The 24,115-nt window shown below is 39.9% G+C and overlaps 1 protein-coding gene across 1 annotated transcript; it reads right to left on the reverse strand.

Annotated features, from left to right (window-relative positions):
• Positions 1–2,376: 2,376 nt before the first annotated feature.
• LOC124961227 (pleckstrin homology domain-containing family J member 1-like) lies at positions 2,377–3,109 on the reverse strand. The gene is given in 2 exon segments (XM_047519912.1): positions 2,377–2,618; positions 2,746–3,109. Coding segments are annotated over 2 exon segments (606 nt in total).
• Between the last annotated feature and the right edge of the window lie 21,006 nt (positions 3,110–24,115).

Consider the following 24,115-nt stretch of genomic DNA (forward strand, 5'->3'; position numbering starts at 1 on the left):
TTACTAGCTTTGCTTTTCTAGCATCCATTCTTTTTGGGTCACCTACTTTCCCCATTTCAGCTAACCATGTAGTTTTGGCAGAGCTGATCCCACCTTCTGGCTGCCAGCATAGGTGTGTGCTGATGGTTTTGCCATTGAAAATTATTGTTGGCAGAACATTTGCTGAATATATGGAAAGACAACTTTTCCTCAACTAGAAATTGCTAAATTGGTAGGATACAGACCTAGATCTATTGATGGTCATCTTCCCACCTCTTGAGATGGACAATCCAGATGATTCCTATCTAGAGGAAAGTATAGATTGCCTTGATGACATCACTTGAAAATCTGAATACAGCCATGCTGGAAACCCACATCATCCTTACACTTTCCATTTTTAAGTGCATATATTCCCTGTTATGCTAAAGCCATTCTGTCCACTGTAAACCACAAGGAACAGATCCAAGATAAGGCATGCATGGGCCCTGCAGGGGGAATGTTAACAGTCCATCTTGTGATTTGGTTGGGGTTGCTAAGCCCACAGTACTGGAAGGCCAACTGGATTTTGGAGCATTCAAAGGACTTCCCCCAGGTCACATCAGTAGGTAAGCAGGGTAGTGGGCTCCATTCTGATATTTCTGTCACTAAATGACAGCAAAATAAGTGCCAGAGAGATGCAACTACCTTTAAAAAGTAATCATGTTCTAAAAGTGTGACCCAACATTGAGTGATACTGTTGGAACTTGAAATACACTGAGGTCCTGGTGATGGTCACTTGCCTCCCACATTGTTTTTATAGGTGCTGTAGATCTCTTTTACTCATCTGTAGTGGAAAGTCAACTTTCTCATCCAGTCCACACCATCCTAGACACCAGTTGCCAGGCATAAATTAGCACTTGTGGCTGCAGCAGGAAAGTCATCTGTTCCAAAGTTAAATGTGCTGTTTAGGTATAAGAGAAGCCCAAAGTTAACAGAGAATTCATCTTAATTAGATGAACAGTTAAGTCACAAAAGTGAGAGGATTGGTTCACATTTCATTGTGCTCACCTTAGATCCTGTCCATTATCATCTGAAGAAGCATCATCTTTATGAACTTGGTCACATTCCTAAAATGCAAGCAAAATGATATACATCAGTTTTCCAAAGAGCTATTTTTTTGAAAAGCCACATACAGTTATTTTTAAAAACACCTTAATTGAAGCATTTTTCTACTATGTAAATCAGTAGGTGGCAGTCTTGCTAAATTGACATTTTTACTTATTTGGAGTATTCTTCTGTAAAAAACAAGCAATGTCACCAAGGACTGCTGTTATTAGGCTTCAGAAAACACATTTTTGTGTTTAGAAAGGAAAGTGATTGAAAAGCATGTGTGTTCCATAAATCTCAGGTACCTTTAGACATCACACTGCTCAAAACTGATTCAGTGTCTGAGCGTAACTGACACCAGACATTTTGGTGAATGTAACATGCTAGAAAAATTAAACCTGATGCTGACTGCCAATGAAATTATGACATCTGATTGCTGTTGAGTCACACACCAATAAGCCTGAGGCCAGTGTGCTAAGGAGCCCAGACAAAAAAATCTGTTACTAGTTTGCCATTTGAGAGATATGGGTTTTATTCTGTGTGTGTGTGTGTGTGTGTGTGTGTGTGTGTGTGCACGCGCACACACAGGATTAAAAAAAAAAAAACACAGGAGACTTCAATACCTAAGTAAAAATAATCAAACCACTTTTTCCAAACTTTTTACAGTTTGGTATTACATGTTCATTTTAAATATTGAATTTATGAGTTTGTTATAGCACTATGTTAGTTTGAACAGATCTGATTTTAAATCCTAAGCAGTGGGCAAACTGTTTAGAGTAGCAGGTTGTTACTTTGGGTTAAAACTCTGCTGGACCAAGAAAATATTTTTTTTCTTTTTTTCTTTTATTTTTTCTGGAAAAGAGGAACTTTTTTTGAACAGAGTGAGCTTGGCGATCTGGAGACCAGTGCCAGGGGCTGGCCCCATCAGCAGGAGTCAGGTTCACAGGCTGGTTGAGGGTGACCCCTCACTATTCATAGCTTCACCTAGCTTTGTATGTTCAGCTGGCATGGAACAACAGGGTTGTGCCAGCCAGGTGCCCAGTAGGCCCTCGATGGGTACACCTGAGAGACCAGGGCAGGGGTATGTGACGCTGCAGTGCCAGATCTATCTGGTGGATACCAAGGTGGGAGGGAGGGACACGCTGTGCAGCTTCTCAAGAGGCAGTCCCTGTCCACCCCACCCACCCTCAGGCTTTGGACATCTTTAAACCAAAGCACCTCCCACTGCAGACCCAGTTATGGGCAGGAACCCAGGGCAGGGGGCCTAGCTCAGGATCATTCCAGCTCATCCAGCTGGGAACTGACACTAGCTTACTGCCCATCTCTCTGCAAGCTGCTCATCTGGAACCTCATCTCCTGGGATATGCTGAACTGCTCCAGGAGGTCCTTGCCTGTCATCTTCTGTATCTCACTCCTGTAGAAGATGAGACTTTTCTGTATGTACTTGTAGCTGGCCCGCCACAGTGCTTCTGTCCACTGCTCACACTTGTCCTGGCTGCAGTGCTCAAAGTGGTACTTCCTCTCTGGGTCCTCCACAGCCTGTGAAGGTGGCCCTGCTGGAACTGGGCCTTTGCTGATGTGAGTCATCAAGGTGGACCCTAAAGGCGACGACTACTGCTCTCTTTAAAAGAGAAAGGTGCCCGCAGATGATATGAGGCGAAGCTCCTAAGATCCAGGAACCAAGGATCCTGATGGAGAAGCCACGGGGCTCTTCCTGAGTGACTCTGCAGGGCTCCAGCAGCAGGGCTCCGAGGGGCTCAGCCTCATACATCCAGAAGTAGAAGAGGAAGTTGACCACCAGCTTCACCAGCCGCCACTTGGCCACGCTGCCCTTCTTTGTCCCCTGCATGCCCAGCTCCGCATTCAACTAGGCCGGCTACTGGGACAGCGCCCGCAGCTCCTTCTCCTTGTAGTGCTTGGCAGGCACCCTGGGAACAAGGGAGCCAGAATGTGGAGCATGTGTCTCTCCCTCCTCTTGACCGCCATCCCCACTCGCGCCGTCAGGAGAATGTTTATGTACCTGTTTGTCCAGGAGCCTCTGCATGTCACCCCATGCTATCTCCAACCCCTGGCATAGCTGTGGTTAAGAGTGGACTCCCAATAAACACTTGAGGAATGAGCATACTAATCTGGAGATACACAAAGTGTGTAGGCCAGAAACCAGTAACATAGATGTTACTTTTTTTTGCATTTAGTCTCCAAATACCCCTGAGGCCTGCATTAAACTAGAAGTTTAAAAATACTGAAAAAATTTCTAGGCAAATACCCTTATTAGAAAAAGTTCTTCTGATTCAGGCTCTGGTCATTTTCAGATATGTTAGTTTTTTAAAAACCAGCGCCTCTCATTAACATTCAGCACTAACTCTGTAACAGAGATGACATATGTGAACTGCTCCAGTAATGGAAGGTATAGTTTTATGTTGTTGGTTCCTTCTGTGTAATTCTGTCTCCATGGATTTGTGAGGAAGGGAGCAGGAGATAGAAGTGGAAAGAAACTCAAACCAACTGTTCCTTAACAGAATTAAAATGTTGACGACCCCCCACCCACAACCTCCTCTCCAAAGAATCTATTTTCCAGGCAGCCCTCTTCCAGCAAGCAACAAGTTCCAAGGAGGAAAAGACTTTGACCTTTTAACACCCACCCCACTCTCCTGAGGTCTATAACTTCAGATAAGAAAAAAGGAAAAGCTCGTTTAGGAGCCCTCACATGGTGACTGCAAATTTAACATTTGTAAAACAGATCATTCTTGGAAAACACAGTGGGGAACCTCTCAGAGTTAACAATTTAATCTTATTTTAGGAGACAATGACCATTGTTTGTGTTTGCAACAGCATGCTCATTCTAGTTTTAAAAAGTTGCACTAAGTTGGGAGAAGAAATTTCTGATCTTCACCTAGAAATGCAATTTTTATGATTGTTAGTGAATTACTTTTTTCCAGTGTGTAGTTGGGGGAGAGGGATGCAAAAAAAATGCCATACTGCCATGAAAGAGAAATTTTTCTCTCTTTTAGGAGAATGAACTAAGGGGAGGGAGTTAAATAACTAAAATGGGAAAAGATATGTTAAAAAAAATTTAATCCAAGGAACCAAAGTTGACCTAGAATTCCCCTGGAATGGGAAGAGTTGTTTGGAAGAGCAGAGTGTGGTGATGGCTTCTCTTAAACTAATTTAGTTGTAAATTTTCACTAACAGAGGACTCAGTTATCTTCCTCCACTGTTGATGGTTCCACTGTTCCCCTTATTCTTCTGTACCCTGTATTTGTTTTCTCCTACTAGCTTTATTTAGAACTTATTGTTCCTGGCCCAGATCCTCACTGGAAGAATTATTCAATATCTTGTTTAGCTGTGATTAAATGTCAACAGCTTCAGGCTTTAACCTGTTGGGAGAAAACTCACCCCACAGTGACTTAATTAAAGCAAGTTTGGTATGATAGCTAAAAGGAAATTTTATTTCTTTATCAGAATTTTTGTAAAATCATTTTAATGAAAAGAGATTTGAAAATCAAGAACATTTTTGAAAGAGCCTAATTAGTATCTTTAAGAATGAAAAAAAATTAAAGTGCCTTTGTAAAACATGATTTTATAATTGCTAATTCACTTAATAAATGATAGAAAAAATACTGTGCTGCACAAACTTTAAATACATAAATTACATACTGAGGATTTATTCTGTAAGTCCTTGAGCTGGCAAAAATGGTGTAAATGTTAATGCTCTTTAAAATTTCCAAAAAATTTAATTAGAAACAATAATATTGCCCTTTTGATGGTTATCTATTAAAATTTAATTCCTGGAAGAATGGAGAATATTAAGATATTGCAATATTTCACAACAGAGCTGCAAAATGTGTTGAGTGTGCTCACTCTCAAATTAGAATGGCAAGTAACTTACCTCCATCCATACATTCTGAAACTCAGTGTCCAGCAAGAAGATGAATTTTTCTTCTCCCACTTTTTTGGAAGTCACTAAACTTTTGGTTTGTCTTCTTAGAAGCCTAATTTTAGGTTTTTATTTTTGCTTTCTGGGTTTGGTAATTTTTTAGTCTCCAAATTTTTTTTTAAAACTCAGACAATTAGATAACTGAAGAAAGAGAGCAAGACCTGATTTAAGAGCCCCTGGCTTTAAGCAGAAAGAGCCCTGGATGCTTGAAAAGAACAACAGCAACAAAGTTTAAAGTTACTGGAAGATTCTACAGACCCAGAAGACCAAAATGGAACCTGAGTCTATTTCCAAGTGTCAAAATATATTCCTAGGAACTCTAACTGCATGTTTACTACATTGAGGGCAGAATAAATAGGATTCTAAGGGAAAGTAAGTTCTTATTCCAAAACATAACATTCCAAAGGACTTTGAAATAAATTTCCAATAACTATGTGATAGGACTGTCTGAAGGTGAAATCACTACTGAAACTAAGTCTAGGGACAGCAGTCACATTTTTAGGGGCCAGTCCAGTACATTTTGTGCATTAATCTGCAACTGGTAGGACTTGAGATGTCCAAAGAATACCTACTTTGTTTGGGCATTTGGCCTGAAATACCCCTTCCAGGGGGCTGAGATTGTGATTCAAGACACCTGATAGATTCTGTATCCAGAACCATCTCAGCAGGCAAATGGGTGCCTGAGCTCAGAATAATGCTCTTTAACCCCACTCATGTGTGGGGTTTTCTCTGAAGAGGCTCCTGTATTCTAGGTACTGTTCATGGTGCTAGAACACAGAATTTTACACAACAGACAAGAATCCTTACCACCTCGGGACTAACATTCTAGTGAGGGAAACAACTGAACAAATCATGCGAAAAATATAGTATGTTTACTAGTGGTAAAAATGCAAAGACGGAAAACTACAGCAGGCAAGGGGGATATGCAGTGCTAAGTGGGTGTCAGGGAAAAGGAAAGAGCAAGGGAAAAGCTAGTTCAAAGACCCTGAGGCAGGAGGGAAGATCCAGGGAGGAAAGACTGGACTTGCAGTCACTATAAAGAGCCTGGTAAGCAGTGTACAAGTCATCAATTCCTGTCCTCCCAGCACTTAGAGTTTTCCTGGGAAGAAAGAAATTAATTGACTTCACTGTGATAATTATAATTGTTATAGATTTGGCAGAATCTCTCTGGAACCCAAATGAACAATCTTCTGCTGAAGGTTGCAGAAGAAGGGTTCTGATGAAGCAAAATTTTATTTTGCTAGGTCAGGGAAGGATGGCACACACTGCTGTTTATCACTTTGAGATGGAAGCAATCAAACAGACAAACAGTGCCTTGATAGTGGTGATTCACAGGTCCTGAGCTGTGGTGGCAGGAACAAAAAGTTTTTTAGTCTCAGACTCTCTATGTCAGACATTTAGCCTCAAATGATCATTGGGTGGGCAGGAGGTGGGGTATTTACTGCACAAGTTCTTGTTTTCTGAAGAAATGGCCCTTGTTTAGAGAGGCAGAGAAGCACTGTGGACTTAGTGAACAGGCTTCAGACAGGCAAGGGGAGGGCTTTTGAAGATCCTGTTTGTTTTCACCTTCAAATAACTGACACCATAGTAGGTAGGAAGCTAGAAAGGAATCAAGCTGTGGTGGAAAATGGTATTTTTTGTCAGTCCTTCCAAAGGGATTTAAAAATAAGAAGCATTTTTTTTTTTTTTTTTTTTTTTGGCGGTACTGGGGATCGAACTCAGTACCGCTTGCAAAGCAAGCACTCTACCAGCTGAGCTATCTCCCCAGCCCATAAGAAGCATTTTTGCATAAGGGCTCAGCCACAGTCATCTAGGAATATATAACTTCACATTTTAACCCGACCAATTCTCACAAAAATCATAAATACATTCTAAGGAAAACTGGGGCCGGTGCACAACATTGTGATTTATCCTTCACTAGGAAAACTACAATTAATGATGGAAGCTTGATATCAGTAAAGTAAGAAAGTCCTGGGCTAGGTCCATCCCTATTTCTGAAGTCCTAAAGGGACAAGGACAGTACCACCTTTTGATACTTGATTACCAAGTTCTATACTGACACTTTGTATACCTCATAGAGCAGACTCATCCTTCCCCCAAAGCACTGGTCAAACACATCAATAAGACCCATTTCTTATTCAGGTTGAGCATCCCTAATCCAAGAATCTGAAATCTGAAATGATCCAAAATAAAAAAAGAAAACTTTTGAACTCTGACATGAAAATCCCACACCTGACCTCACATGATAGATCACAGTCAAAATGCAGGTGCATTGAAAATATCACATAAAATTACCTCAGGCTATGTGTTTAAAGTCATATAAAATATAAATGCATTTTATGTTTTGAGAGCCTTGAGTCCCATTCCCAAGATATCTCATTATGTATCTGCAAATATTCCAAAATCTCAAAAAATCTGAAATCTGAAACACTCTGGGTACCAAGAATTGCAGATAAGGGAAATTCAGCTTCTATTTCTTGTGGAGTTCCTGTACAGGTAGGCACATGGTTTCTCTCACTCACATAGACTCCTATTTCTTGTTTAGCTGAATTTATCATGACAGTACAATAGTGTTTAATGTCATAACCTCATTTATATAAATGAGAAATGAAGATTTGGACGAGTTAAATAATGTACTGAGATACTGTATCTTTGACCCCAAATTCACATCTCCTCCCCTCAATTTCCCATGACAGATACCTGCCTATTTAATGTGGCATGACTGAGGTCCATTGTAGTTTCTTAGTTATTTGGAGTTTAGGGAACTGAAATGTATCCTTCCCTTTGCTTCATACCTACTGTGTCTTAGTTTTGTGACTATGACTCCTTTCCCAGCCTGGAGCTTAGATCCTTTGATGCCAGTTTCAATCCTCCATGTCATCACCAGGCCTTTAAATGATTGGGACATCAGATGAACATTGTCCTGAAGGTGTGCCAACGTGGTTATGGGATCTTTGCCAGAAGTAGACTGTACATACAGAGAGCAATTGTAGGTGGTAAGAGCCTGAGTTTTTGCACATCACACTGACACAGTGCATCCTAAGTAGGTGGTTTGAGGCCCAGGAACACAGATTAGACCACAGTAGTGGGAGGTGGTGTTGAATGAGGGCAGATGGTAGTGATGTGAGGTGCAGCATTGGGCCCACATGTATTAACCTGCAAACCTCTGTTCTAACATGACAGGCTCCTGTAATCAACTTTCAGATAAATACCATAAACCAGATGATCAAAGTGTATCCAAATCTGGCTTCCTTTTATGTGCCATGGCCTGTGCTTCATAGAGGAGTAAAATACATAAAATTAGCAAGTTTCAGTTACTACTGGCCCTCAGTTCACAGGCATCCAAACACTTACACAGCTAGCTTATAAAATGCTCACTTGGATGGTTGGGGAAAACTTCCAACATGAGAGGCAGCTGAATACCAGCACTGGTGGAATGAGTAGGCAGAGAGCCACATGGGGTCCAAACTCAGGGCCATGTGGCAAGTGCACAATTGCTTTTAGAACTCTGGTTGTACTGTTATTCTACCTTTTTAGTTCTGTCTGTCATTATTCTTGGCTTTGCAACTCAAGCTGACCTTTTTCTGATCCATCATTATCTCTGGCCTTCTAGGAGTGGGCCATAGATTTGTTCTTTTGGAATAAGCCCTGGGAATAACTCTGATTTTGTACAGGGGCTCATATGCAAAATATTAAGTTATGGCAGAATTCTTCTGCAAATATTTATTCTGCTTTGATATTGTAGTGGTTGTACTTTTCCCCCAAGTCTTTCACTTGTATCATAATTTTGTAAAAATGCACCATATGATTCAAGCTACTTTAGGAAAATTAATAAAAAGAATTAAGGTAGTTACAATGACTCTTCTTATCTGTGCCAAGTCAAGTATGTAACAGCCAGCACATGGACACTCTGAACGTGAAACTAGAAACCCGAACTCAGAGTAAACCAAAAACCTTTGAATAAACAGAAACTCTAAGACTTCAGGGCAGTTTGCACATTATGAAAAGGTATTTTTGGAGAAGTTGAGTTACCAAGTCCAAATTCTGCTGACCAAGAGTATTTTTTTTCATGTTCCAAATTTATCATAAGAAAACTAACACCATACTGCCAACTAACTGTTTCAATACCTTCCTATACAAAGTGGGGAAAAAGAAAGTCACTAGATAACTAGGAATTTTCATTGTGCCTATTAAGACCAGCTGAAGTTGCCAAAGCATTGGAAATGATCATTGGTTTCTTCGTCCCCTCCTATCTGTCATTAGGCAATTACATCCACAACACTGAACTTCCTACTGAGCAATACAGATACTTGCTTGAGACCTTTGACATAAACAAGATGCTATGTTAGTCCTCTTATTTCTAAACAGGAAAATCTACACATGGAGCAGGGGTAGTGATACTATGGAGACAAACCCATACTGATTGTCAGAAAGCTTGATTTGACAAGAAATCAGAAGAACTTAAAATTTTTTTCAAAGACCATCTGGAGATCTATCTGCACTGTTCTTGTTTTTGTAGAAAGTCTAAATGGCACAGATGGTCTTAAAGGGTGACCAGTGTTGGAGTGACAAGACATTTTAAGGGAGTGGCGTTCCACAGTGCATTTTCATTTCTTTTTTTTTTTTTTTTAATCATACGTTTACATAGGGCAATGATGTTTATTTTTTTTCCCTTCCCCCCCACCCCTCCCATCCCTCTTTTCCCTCTATACAGTCCTTCTTTCCTTCATTCTTACCGCTCTCCTTATCCCTAACCCTAAACCTAACCCTAAACCTAATGCTAACCCCTCCCACCCCCCATTATATGTCCTCATCCGCTTATCAGCGAGATCATTCGTCCTTTAGTTTTTTGAGATTGGCTTATCTCACTTAGCATGATATTCTCCAATTTCGTCCATTTGCCTACAAATGCCATAATTTTATCATTCTTCATTGCGGAGTAATATTCCATTGTATAAATATGCCACAGTTTCTTTATCCATTCATCAACTGAAGGGCATCTAGGTTGGTTCCACAATCTGGCTATGGTGAATTGAGCAGCAATGAACATTGATGTGGCTGTATCTCTGTAGCATGCTGATTTTAAGTCCTTTGGGTATAGGCCAAGGAGTGGGATAGCTGGGTCAAATGGTGTTTCCATTCCAAGCTTTCTGAGGAATCTCCACACTGCTTTCCAGAGTGGCTGCACTAATTTGCAACCCCACCAGCAATGTATGAGTGTTCCTTTTTCACCACATCCTCGCCAACACCTATTGTTGCTTGTATTCTTGATAATCGCCATTCTAATTGGGGTGAGATGGAATGTTAGGGTAGTTTTGATTTGCATTTCCCTTATTACTAGGGATGTTGAACATTTCTTCATATATCTGTTGATTACTTGTACATCTTCTTCTGTGAAGTGTTTGTTCATTTCCGTTAGCCCATTTGTTGATTGGATTATTTGTATTCTTCGTGTAGAGTTTTTGAGTTCTTTATAGATTCTGGAAATTAGCGCTCTATCTGAGGTATGGTTGGCAAAGATATTCTCCCACTCCGTAGGCTCTCTCTTCACATTTCTGATAGTTTCCTTTGCTGAGAGAAAGCTTTTTAGTTTGAATCTATCCCAGTTGTTGATTCTTGCTTTTATTTCTTGTGCTATGGGAGTCCTGTTAAGGAAGTCTGATCCTAAGCCAACAAGTTGAAGATTTGGACCTACTTTTTCTTCTATAAGATGCAGGATCTCTGGTCTGATTCTGAGGTCCTTGATCCATTTTGATTGAGTTTTGTGTAGGGTGAGAGATAGGGGTTTAATTTCATTCTATTGCATATGGTTTTCCAGTTTTCCCAGCACCATTTGTTGAAGAGGCTATCTTTCCTCCATTGCATATTTTTGGAACCTTTGTCTAGTATGAGAAAATTGTATTTATTTGGGTTTGTGTTCATGTCCTCTATTCTGTACCATTGATCTACCTGTCTATTTTGGTACCAATACCATGCCGTTTCTGTTACTATTGCTTTGTAGTACAGTTGAAGATCTGGTATTGCAATACCCCCTGCTTCGCTCTTGCTACTGAGGATTGCTTTAGCTATTCTAGGTTTTTTATTCTTCCAGATGAATTTCATAATTGCTTGCTCTATTTCTGCAAGGTACATCATTGGGATTTTAATTGGAATTGCATTGAATCTGTATAGCACTTTAGGTAGTATAGCCATTTTGACAATATTAATTCTGCCTATCCAGGAACATGGGAGATCTTTCCATCTTCTAAGGTTTTCTTGAATTTCTTTCTTTAGTGTTCTGTAGTTCTCATTGTAGAGGTCTTTCACCTCTTTTGTGAGATTGATTCCCAAGTATTTTATTTTTTTCAATGCTATTGTGAATGGGGTAGTTTTCCTAATTTCTCTTTCTGAAGATTCATCACTTATGTATAAAAATGCATTGGATTTATGAGCATTGATCTTGTAACCTGCTACTTTACTGAATTCACTTATGAGTTCTAAAAGTTTTCTGGTGGAATTTCCAGGTTCCTCTAAATATATAATCATGTCATCAGCGAACAGGGATAGTTTGAGTTCTTCTTTTCCTATTCGTATCCCTTTAATTTCTTTGGTTTGTCTGATTGCTCTGGCTAGAGTCTTAAGGACGATGTTGAATAGAAGCGGTGAAAGAGGGCATCCCTGCCTTGTTCCAGATTTTAGGGGGAACGCTTTCAGTTTTTCACCATTTAGAATGATATTAGCCATGGGCTTAGCGTAGATTGCCTTTATAATGTTAAGGAATGTTCCCACTACCCCAATTTTTTCTAGTGTTTTCAGCATGAAGGGATGCTGTATTTTATCGAATGCTTTTTCTGCATCTATTGAAATAATCATGTGATTCTTAACTTTAAGTCTGTTGATATGGTGAATGACATTTATTGATTTCCGAATGGTGAACCAACCTTGCATCCCTGGGATAAAACCCACTTGATCGTGGTGCACTATCTTTTTAATATATATTTGTATGCGATTTGCTAAAATTTTGTTGAGAATTTTTGCGTCGATGTTCATTAAGGATATTGGTCTGAAATTTTCTTTCCTCGATGTGTCTCTGTCTGGTTTAGGTATCAGTGTGATATTGGCTTCATAGAACGAGTTTGGGAGGGTTCCCTCCTCTTCTATTTCATGGAATAGTTTGAGGAGTATTGGAATGAGCTCTTCTTTAAAGGTTTTGTAGAACTCGGCTGAGAACCCATCTGGTCCTGGACTTTTCTTTGTTGGTAGGCTTTTGATGACCTCTTCTACTTCATTGCTTGAAATTGGTTTATTTAAGTTGTGTATGTCCTCCTCGTTCAGTTTAGGTAATTCATATGTCTCTAGAAATTTGTTGATGTCTTCGAGGTTTTCTGTTTTGTTGGAGTATAGATTTTCGAAATAGCTTCTAATTATGTTTTGTATTTCACTCATGTCTGTTGTGATGTTTCCTTGTTCATTCTGAATTTTAGTAATTTGAGTTTTCTCCCTCTTTCTCTTTGTTAGTGTGGCTAAGGGTTTATCAATTTTGTTTATTTTTTCAAAGAACCAACTATTTATTTTGTTAATTTTTCCAATTGTTTCTTTTGTTTCGATTTCGTTGATTTCGGCTCTGATTTTAACTATTTCCTGTCTTCTACTACTTTTGGTATTGGTCTGCTCTTCTTTTTCTAGCGCTTTGAGCTGTAGTGTTAAGTCATTTATTTGTTGATTTCTACTTCTTTTTTTGAATGCACCCCATGAAATAAATCTTCCTCTAAGTACTGCTTTCATAGTGTCCCAGAGATTTTGATATGATGAGTCTTTGTTCTCGTTTACTTCTAAGAATTTTTTTATTTCCCTCCTGATGTCTTCTGTTATCCATTCATCATATAATAGTGTATTATTTAATCTCCAGGTATTGGAGAAGTTTCTGTTTTTTATCCTGTCATTTATTTCTAGTTTCAATCCATTATGATCTGATAGAGTACAAGGTAGTATCTCTATCTTCTTGTATTTGCTAACAGTAGCTTTGTGGCATAAAATATGGTCTATTTTAGAGAAGGATCCATGTGCTGCTGAGAAGAAAGTGTATTCGTTCTTTGTTGGATGGTATATTCTATATATGTCCGTTAAGTCTAAATTGTTGATTGTGTTGTTGAGATCTATAGTTTCTTTATTCAATTTTTGTTTGGACGATCTATCCAGTGGTGAGAGAGGTGTGTTAAAATCGCCTAGTATTATTGTGTTGTGGTCTATTTGATTTCTGGAATTGAGAAGGATTTGTTTGACGTACGTGGATGAGCCAATGTTCGGGGCATAGATATTTATGATTGTTATGTCTTGCTGATTTATGCTTCCCTTAAGCAGCATGTAATGTCCTTCTTTATCCTTTCTGACTAGTTTTGGTTTGAAGTCCACATTATCTGAAATGAGGATGGAGACTCCAGCTTTTTTGCTGTGTCCGTGTGCATGGTATGTTTTTCCCCATCCTTTCACCTTTAGTCTATGGGTGTCTCTTTCTATGAGATGGGTCTCTTGCAGGCAGCATATTGTTGGATTTTTCTTTTTAATCCAATCTGCCAGTCTGTGTCTTTTGATTGATGAATTCAGGCCATTGACATTCAGGGTTATTATTGTGATATGATTTGAATTCCCAGTCAATTGACTCATATTTGTTTTTGACATGATTTGGTTTCTCCTTTATTTGGCTATTCCTTTAGGCTAGCGCCTCCTGTTGCTGATTTGCATTGTTGTTTTTCATCTCTTCCTCATGGAATATTTTGCTGAGAATGTTCTGTAATGCTGGCTTTTTTTTGTAAATTCCTTTAGCTTTTGTTTATCATGGAAGGATCTTATTTCATCGTCAAATTTGAAGGTAAGTTTTGCTGGCTATAAGATTCTTGGTTGGCATCCGTTTTCTTTCAGGGCTTGGTATATGTTGTCCCAGGCCCTTCTAGCTTTTAGGGTCTGGATTGAAAAATCTGCTGATATTCTTATTGGTTTCCCTCTGAATGTAATTTGATTCTTTTCTCTCGCGGCCTTTAAAATTCTGTCTTTATTTTGTATGTTAGGTATTTTCATAATAATGTGCCTTGGTGTGGGTCTGTTGTAATTTTGTATGTTTGGAGTTCTATAAGCCTCTTGTACTTGGTTTTCCATTTCATTCTTCTGATTTGGGAAATTTTCTGTTATTATTTCATTGAATAGATTGTTCATTCCTTTGGTTTGTTTCTCTAAGCCTTCCTCAATCCCAATAATTCTTAAATTTGGCCTTTTCATGATATCCCATAATTCTTGTAGATTCTGTTCATGATTTCTTACCATCTTTTCTGTTTGGCCAACTTTGCTTTCAAGATTAAATAATTTGTCTTCAATGTCTGAGGTTCTGTCTTCCAGATGTTCTATCCTATTGGTTACGCTTTCTATTGAGTTTTTAACTTGGTTTATTGTTTCCTTCATTTCAAGTATTTCAGTTTGTTTTTTTTTTTCAGTATCTCTAACTCTTTATTGAAATGATCTCTTGCTTCCTGTATTTGGTCTTTTAACTGTTGATTGGTGAGATCATTTAATGCCTGCATTTGCTCTTTCATCTCCTCCTTCAATGCCTGCATTTGCTCTTTCATCTCCTCATTAGCTTCCCTGATCATTTTAATTACGTACATTCCGAACTCCCTTTCTGACATTTCTTCTGCTGTGCTGTCATTGGGTTTTATTGATGTAGTATCTAGGTTTGTTTGGGACATTTTCTTCCCTTGTTTTCTCATATTGGTCAGCTGTCAGTGGGACCCTGAGATATTGCAGTTTTCTGCTATTGGCTTATGGTGTCCCGGTAGATTTCCAGTGTATCACCTCCCAGCCTTCTGTAGCCTGATGTCTTGGAGGAATCTGATAAAGCAGCGCATCCGAAGAAAACTGCCCCTAGCCCCCTACTGGTTCCACGGTTTGGAACTGGTTCTGTGCGGAAATGCTCTCACTGTGGGCCTGCACCGTGCAGCTGGCCGTGTGGGAGGAGCCCACTGCCGGAGTGTGGAAGGCTACCTTGGGAAGACTCTAGCTGCCCTGCCCGGCTCCGATAAGCCACCTCTATCTGGGCCTGCCACCCGGGCCGAGCTTTACCCAGTGGGCAGACTCACCTGTGGCTCTATTTCAGTCCGAGTCTCTCAATGCCTCCCCTTCTTAACTCCTGGGTTCTCGAGCGACTGGGGGTGCAGTCACCCTCTAGGCCACCATCTTGGATCGCCCCGTGAAGAGAGCCTGCGGCCGGAGTGGGCAGAGCCGCCTGAAGAGGTCTCTGGCTGCCCTGCCCTGATCCCAGAGGCTGCTTGCGGATCGAAGCTCTCCGTTGGTTCGGGGACTTGTGGCTGGTTCTATGTAGAAAACCTCTCACTGGGCGGTCTGGTCTGAGAAGCTAGCCTTGAAAGGCACCTCCCACCGCAGGGGTCCAGGCTACTTGGGGAGGTCTCTGGCTGCCCTATCCTGGTCCCTGAAGCTGCTTGTGTGCCGGAGTATGCTGCGCTGTACTGGGTCCGGGACTCGGAACTTGTTCTGGTCAGAAAGGCTCTCACTAGCGGGCCAGTTCCATTCCGAGAACCTGGAGAAGCTGGCTGCGTGGGCGGGGCCCACCGCCGGAGTGCGCAGGGCTGCCTGTGGATGACTCTAGCTGCCCTGCCCAGCTCCCATAAGCCACCTCTATCTGGGCCTGCCACCCAGGCCGAGCTTTACCCAGTGGGCAGACTCACCTGTGGCTCTATTTCAGTCCGAGTCTCTCAATGCCTCCCCTTCTTAACTCCTGGGATCTGGAGTGAATGGGGGTACAGTCTCCCTCTAGGCCGCCATCTTGGATCACCCCGTCTGAAATATTTCTAACTTAGAAAAAAATTGTAAGAACAGCCCAACACACATAACCTGCTCCCCTACATACACGAAGTATTCATACTATCCCCAAATTGCTCTACTTCTCTATATTCTCATATACACATCTTTCATCATTTGAGAATTAGTTGCTTTACTTGCATATTTCATGACACTTACATACTCCTACATAGTAAGGTAGTATCACAAAAGAACAGAAAGATTCTCATTTCCATAATACAATGATTGCGCTCAGGAAATCTAACATTGGTATAAGTGATGTGATTTCTTAAATTCTCCAATTTTTGTCCTTATAAAGTCTTATGTAGTTGCTGTATGTGTGTATGTGTGTGTGTGTGTGTGTGTGTGAGTGTGCATGTGGTTTAAGCAAAGATCTCACTTTGCATTTAGTTGTCACATTGCTTTGGTTTCCTTTTTAATTTAGTTTTGTTTTGTAGTATTAAGTTGATCTTAGTTTTAGTATAAACTCCCTCTTTCCAAAACTTTGTTTCTTATTAAAGTAAAGACACGTCAAAAGGACACAGATCCAGCTTGAAGGGATCCCCACTGGGAATACTGGAATAATTTGAATATCAAAATGACAAATGACAGAAACGGTTATGACACATTGGGGAAAAATAATATAATTTGATATTTTAAAATAAAAATGGAAGGGAAAAGAGAAAGCTCTTATTTGCCTAATACCAACTGATGAATGAGCAAGAAATTTAGACATAGAAAACTACCATTTTGCAGCCATGATAGTGGTAACTAATTCAGGGAAGAATCATCACCTTTCAATTCACACCAACATCTCCTTCTTCCACAGTGAGAATGCACATTCCCAAAACTCCTGGTATTTTTATTCATGCACTCAGTTCTATAATACATAATATCAACAACTTATTAAGTAAAATTTAAGAATTCTTTAAACTTTTATTCTTAAGAAAATCACATTGGAGGTGTATTCATAATACTTTATTCAAAAGTGACTTGAGTAATAATTTTTCTAATGTGATTTTTATCCATTTGATAAAAAGTTAAGTTCTTGGTGGGGGAGTTTTTTGTTTGAAATCAATCTTCATATTTTTTCTGTCCTTGTTGATTCAATTTTATTTTTTGGAAATGTGAACCATTAACATTTTAAAACTCAAAACCAAATAAAAAGTTTTATTCTCAAAAGTCACCTCTTCTTCCCTACCTCTTGTACCTTGTTCCCACTGACTCCCATAGATAACCAGTTTTACTAGTCTCCAGCTTATTTTTAATGTGTTTCTTTTTGCAAAATGAGCAAATTCACTGGCTTTTCCTCTGCCATTAACATTTTTATCCCTTTTATATTTACCACTTTTGGAATTTAGAAGAATTTATAGGAAAACTCCAAAAGGTGAATTTACCCCAAGACCATTTCCTGCTTTAGCTGGGTGGGGGGAGGCGCGGAAATCCTGTTTCCTTTATAAGGATCAGACAAGGTGAGCAGTACGGAATGAGGATGCTGGAGCTAAACCTAGTCATGCGACTCAGAGGATTAAGACCCATGAAATTCCTCAAAATGTCTATTTTTAGTCTCAGCAACAAATAAGAAAGTAGTTAACTTGCTCTACTTCTAAATCTCTTATCACCATGGTCAAGGTAATCAGCCTAGCCATAGTACCTTTTTAGACTTGACACAAATCTGATACTGCCCTCTATCCATGGCTCCCTGTTGCCCTCGGTCAGGATAAATTCCAAACTTCCCAAAGGCTTGATTTTCTTCTCAGCATGTGCCATGTGCTTTGCTCACACTGACATACTTCTACCACCATCGGTTAGGAAGTCACCTGCGTGGGTTTCACCTCAATCAATCCCATGAAGCAAGTCTGTTTGCTGAGCACCCTGAGAACGTCTGTTACAATGCAGCAGTGCCCACACCTGAAACCTAGGTGTTGGTTTGCAACAGGACTGCCTGTTACTATAACTACCTGGAAAGTCACAGTAGGACTTGTGAGTTCAGCTGTTATGGCTTAGATATGAGGGGTTCCCCAAAAGTTCATGTATGAGACAAGAAGGTTCAGAGGTTAAATGATTAGAAGATGAGAGTTGTAACCCAATCAAAAGATTAATCCACTGATAGGAATTAACTGGGTGGTAACTGAAGGCAGGTGGGGGATGTGACTGGAGAAGGTAGGTCACGGGGTGGGGTGGGGCTCAGGGGAAGCATGCCTTTGAAGTTTAAAGTTTGTCTCTGGTGAGTGAAAGTCTTTCTCCCCACCACCTCTTTCTCGCTCTTCCCTTCCTGATTGCCTTGTGCTGAGCTTCTTTTCTTCTTATCACCCTTCACCCTTCCACCATGATGTCCTGCCTCATCTCAGACCCAGAGTAAAGGAGTCACCTGTGTATGGATTGAGACCTCTGAAACTGTGAGCCCCAAATAAAATTTTTCTTTTATTCTTTTTTTTTTCTTATTCTTTTTTTTTTCTTCTGTACCAGGGATTGAACTCGAGGGCACTCAACCACTGAGCCACATCCCCAGCCCTATTTTGTATTTTATTTAGAGACAGGGTCTCACTGAGTCACTTAGTGCCTCGCTGTTGATGAGGCTGGCTTTGGGAACTCACCATCCTCCTGTCTCAACCTTCTGAGCTGCTGGGATTACAGGCATGAGCCACTGAGCCCAGTCCAAATAAACCTTTCCTCCTCTAAAACTCTAAACTTGTTCTCATCAGGTCTTTTGGTCACAGCAGTGAAAAACTGATTAAAACACTGAACTTTCAGCCAAGGACAGGTGGAGGAAGCTTGCTGCTGTTACAGCACAGACCATAAGTCCCAGCCTGTGGGTTCTGCACTGTGGCACTCTCTGGGCACCCTGGATGTTGGGGATTATTGTCCCTACCCAGGGCCTTTCTTGCCTTAGGCTCTCAAGTTCCTGCCATCTAATGGCTTATCTGCCTCCCATTTGCTTCCATTTTTCATACTTCTAACCAGACTAATAATTCAAGTCTCCAACACATTCTGTCCATTCAAGTGCTCTTCCTGCATGCTGGTTTCCTGGATCCTACATCAGAGCCTGTAGGACACTAACAATTCCATCCATCCTGGCACTTAACCTTGGTCTGGCTTCTTCCACTATCTTCCACTTCATCCTTCCACTTGAAGAGAAGCTGGAAGAGTGGCAATTCTTCAGGCTTTACTGTGAAAGAGTTTCCCAGGGATTTCTGACTCAGTGTATTGAGGGTGGAACATGAGAATCTGCACTTCTTACATGTACTTCAGGTAGTCCCAGGAGGACACCTTAGGAAACACACTGGGTAAGTAATCTGGGTGCTTTCCATCACCTTTCACCCTAACTGGACCCTCTGAGTGCTATAGATACTCTTTGTCCTACTTACCCAAATGACCAGGCACCCAATATCTCCAGTGGAAAGAAATCACTCTCACCAGAACAGCTGCCCTCAGCTGGCCCAGACAGGAACTTCAGCTCTGAGACACCTCTGCTCTTCACCCCAACTGCATCACTACACTTTAATGATCTTAGAACTGTGAGTAACAGTATCTTATCATCCACTCAAATGATGGGCTTTATTTTTCTGTCTACTCTGTTTATTCACATCAATGTAATTTTTATTAGAATAAAATAAGAGTGCTTCTATTATTATTATTATTATTATTATTATTATTATCCATAAAGGTATTTAAATCATATACACACTTAGAATTCTCTAACACCCAACTTGCAGAAAACAACCCCACTAATGACCAGCTAATCACATATTACTTTCCTCATAAACATAATAAAATCATAATAAAAAATCATAATAAAATCAAAGTGGGCTCTACACCTTAGAGCTGGGCAAATTCATGTGAATTACTGCCACCCAACAGAGGAGTGGCATTAGGGACAGTGAAGGTGCTGGTGTCATGACCATTTAAAATCAGAGCCTGGAGCAGGAGGCCACGCTGAGTTCAACGGGGGCACATGATGCCTGAGTTGGGGCTGCAGGACTGTCCCCCTTGACTTTGGGACAATGGCATGCTTGCCTTTTCTTCTGAGGGTGTCAAGAGCTACTTTGGCCAAAAATGTGTGTAGTCTTACTTGAAAGATTTTTTTTTTTTTTAAATAAACCAGAAGAGATTCTAAGAGGTATCTTAGGAATCGCAGACCACACTGAAGGTCTGGGAAATGGAAGTAGAGGGGACTGCACAAAGGAGGGTTTAAAACCTTTGTAGCCACTTCCCTGACCTACCCCATCTCACGGCACAATATCAAGGGTCATGGTAATGTGCAGGTTCTGAGGACTTTATGCTGAAATTCTACCCCTGTTCTGCCACTGACCAGATGTGATTTGGGCCAACATGGTTGATGTAAGCCTTTCACATCCACTTGAGGAACATTTTAACTCCTACAATGCTGGTGACAATTAATGAGCTAATGATATCAGGTATTTGACACAAAGTAGATATTTAATCAACATGACTAATTTTTCTTTCTGGGGTAACACATATAACAAAACTGACTGTTCTGGTCATTTTTAAGGTATAGTTTCTGTGACATAAGCACATTCACATTATTAGGCAACCATCTTTAGAACTTTCTCCTCATCCCAAACTGAAACTCTATCGTTTTTATATGTATATTTTTTAGTTGTTGATGGACCTTTGTTTATTTATATGCAGGGCTGAGAATCGAATCCAGTGCCTCACACTTGCTAGGCAAGTGCTCTACCACCAAGCCATAACCCCAGCCCTCTATCATCTTTTTATTCCTTTAGATGATTTCTTTCCTATTTATAAGTGTCTTAGCATTGTTCCTAACACATAGTAACTGTAGGGATAACATCAGGGGACACAAGACCTTGTTTTAGCTTTTGAATTTCATTTTTGAGTTCTATTTGTAGAGATTGATATTTTGTTGCTTTTACTCTTCCTTAGATGTCTACCAAAGAGCAAAGAGAAAAATTACTTTTAATAAAATAGAAGGAGACAAACTCATTCTGTTTTGCAATTTTACATACCTAAGATGTATGATAAGATCTTAGTGATTTTATTTTTCCTATATCTAGAAACAATTTGCTATTCATCATCCTGGGCATGATTTGGTCATTACTCGCCAATTATTCCCAGCTATACTTAAAGACACTAAAATAATATGAAATGGAAAAATGATGGAATTTTCTAAAATGTTTATGCACTAATGAAATAAGTCATCACTGTTATGTCACCCTATAGTCTCTTGTTATCCTGCCCTGAGTATTGTAGCATCATTCTAGAAGGTTTAAGAGAAGACTGAAGACAACATCTTCATAACATAACTCTTTTTCACCTTTTAGTGGACATAGTTGAGCACTCATGATTTTCGTTTTGTATCCACAATGACAAATAAAAGGAAATTTATAGATGTTTCACAATTATTATACAAATGGTAAGACTAGCATAAAGAGATTTCATATAAGCAAAATCAGGCTATGAATTTTTCAGATGATGATATCCCATATGAATTTTCTCCAAGTTTGGATTCAATTACTTGCCACTATATTGGTAAAAACAAAAACATAAAATATGGTATTCTCAATAAATTAGTAACTCACAGGAAGTACTTCATCACACAATATTCTGTGATCATAACCTGGATCATCCTGTTTTGCTAAATCAACATGTGACAACATTCTTTTGTCTCACATAATTATTTTATAATAAAATTTGCTTGATATGATCCTAAGTGGATACAGCAGGGTATAGAAAAAAGGTGAATGCAAGAAAATAGATAATTGGAACTTAAAAATCAATTGAATTAATGATTCTAATGATATTCATAAATCTAGACATGAAAATGTTTTGCAATTATGAAACAAAGAAGATGTGTACCCTCTCAAACTAATTATGAGCCATAAAAGTCTTCAAAAGTATTAAACTGATGATGTAACTACAAGAAGATAAAATCAGAACTAATGACTAGATAAACCTTATAGAAATGTATTTGAAATTTGGAACCAGTATTACAAGAATGTGTGTGTGTGTGTGTGTGTGTGTGTGTGTGTGTGAGAGAGAGAGAGAGAGAGAGCTGATGACCAATTAATGCATTCAAAGAATATTGCATATTTTAGATATATATACATATATCATTCAAAATATGAAAATATGGAATAAAAAATGGTTTGCCATGCTTAAATTGCTATTTTCTAATAAGTTTGTTTCTCCCAATATTTCTGATTTTGCATCTGTAAGTTATTCATAAACTCACTCAAAAATACAAAAACACAGGGCTGGGGAGATAGTTCAGTTGGTAAAGTGCTTGCTTTGCAAGCACAGGACCCTGGGTTCAATCCCCAGCACCGCAAAAATAAATAAATAAATAAATAAATAAAATACAAAAACACAAAAGGGGTTCATTGGATACAAACAATAGTTTGTAAGAACAATTGCAAGTATTCTAAGGATAAATGACTCAAATGTTATTATTACTATTATCACTGACACCATCATCAGAGTTCATTTCATCAGGTTTTATTCTGAAAAAGAAACCATATCCTATGTTCCTTGAAACAATAAGAAGGGCTTCCAGATACAGGTAGCTTTGAGGTATCCTGTTACTGCACTCAGTACAGAAGGGGACCAGAATGCGTCCCACAATGGCATGCACAAAGTGGATGTGTGTGTCTGCTGTGGCCAGTCACAACTTGAGCCCGCTTCCTGGAGCATACATTGGACACAGGGCACAGCCTGCCATGATGCGTAACTGACCACTCTCACTGACCACCACCCACTTCCGCTGAGTCACACAAGACTGCACAACCATTGAAAGGCTTAGTAATATACCTCCCATGCTTTTGAAGAGCTCAACCTTTAGAAAAGAAGAAAATCTATTGTCCAAGTGGTACCTATATCTCTTCTGATTAATGGCTGATACTGAAAGATGAAGGAGACTATGGGAAATCACCACCTGGCCAGAGCAGGGAATACACACACACACACACACACATACACACACACACACACTCAAAATCATACAACTGAATACAAAAAAGACAATAAGTAGGTCAAGAAGAGAGAAAAAAGAAAAGAAAAATAGTAAGGGAGGAATTTTTCTACTTAATCCAAAGAGAAAAATCTAGAAGAGTAGAAAGAAAACTCAGGATTTCATATTTCATATGTATGTAATTTTTTTAGTGAGTAAATGTTATATCCCAGGTTTGTCCAATCTAAGGAAGAACTTTCCAGTCACACAAGTGAACTCCCAATGGAGAGTAAAATGAATGCATGACTGCAGTTAGTCCCCACATAGACAGATACATCAGTGGTGGCCAAAGGACCACCCAATAAGCATGATATAGAAGCCTCCCTGTTCTGGGAAGGAGTAAAATTGAACTTTCTCAAGGTCTTTTTCATCTCAACAAGGATGACATCATGGGTAAGACAGTGAGTCCTGCAGTCAGTAGGTCTGGGTTTGAATCTCAGCTCCACATTTCCTGAGCCACTGTTTAGCTTGACCAAAGCTAATTCTATCATTCCTAAAAGCAGTGAGCAAGTGCAGGGTAAAGGTGACAGCAGTACACACCTGTGCAGGAGATGGCCCCCTTGTGCTCTAGCCATCTTTGTTCCCCAGGAGACAGACTGGAGGAGAATGCCTCAGCAGGCTCCCAGGTTTCCAACAGTCACTTCTGGTTGAGTTCAACAGGCTCCCTTCCAGCAGGAGACTGGAGGAAGGGCAGGGCAAGTGTAGGGTATTTATGACCTTAGCTAACTTCCCATGGGTCCTGTCTGACCATCTGGATCCCTCAACTGAAGGTCACTGCGGCTCTCAGGGTGACTCCATATCCATAACTCTTTCCTTTTTGATTCTGGAAACTCTGCTTTTTCCTCAACCCTCCATGCCTAGAGGTGGTCAGCTTCTTTGTTACTTGCTCAAGGACACTGAATTATTTTTTATGGATGCCTACAACTGCTCTCATATTACCAACACTCCACTTATTTACCTTCTTTCAACTACCTTTATTTGAATATGGGTCTGTGCTTTGCTGGGACCCTGATCCTACCTCAGACTTGCTGAGAGGATCAGTGTGAGAATGTAGATAAAGTACCTGACAGTTATAAGCCTGGTATTTTCCCTCTTTTCCCTGTCTCTTCCCTATTTTCCATGTGTGGTTAACATTTCTCTCAGATCTTTATCTGATTCTTTAATCTAGAAGTTAGCAAACTTTTTCTGCAAAGGACCAGAGAGTAAATACTCTAGGCTTTGTGGGCTGCATAGTCTGTTGGACCTACTCAACTCTGCCCTCGTTGAATGAAAGCAGCCATTGCAGTCATGCATACATG

The sequence above is a fragment of the Sciurus carolinensis genome, chromosome 12 (assembly GCF_902686445.1).
Source record: "Sciurus carolinensis chromosome 12, mSciCar1.2, whole genome shotgun sequence".
Classification (NCBI taxonomy): Eukaryota; Metazoa; Chordata; class Mammalia; order Rodentia; family Sciuridae; genus Sciurus; species Sciurus carolinensis.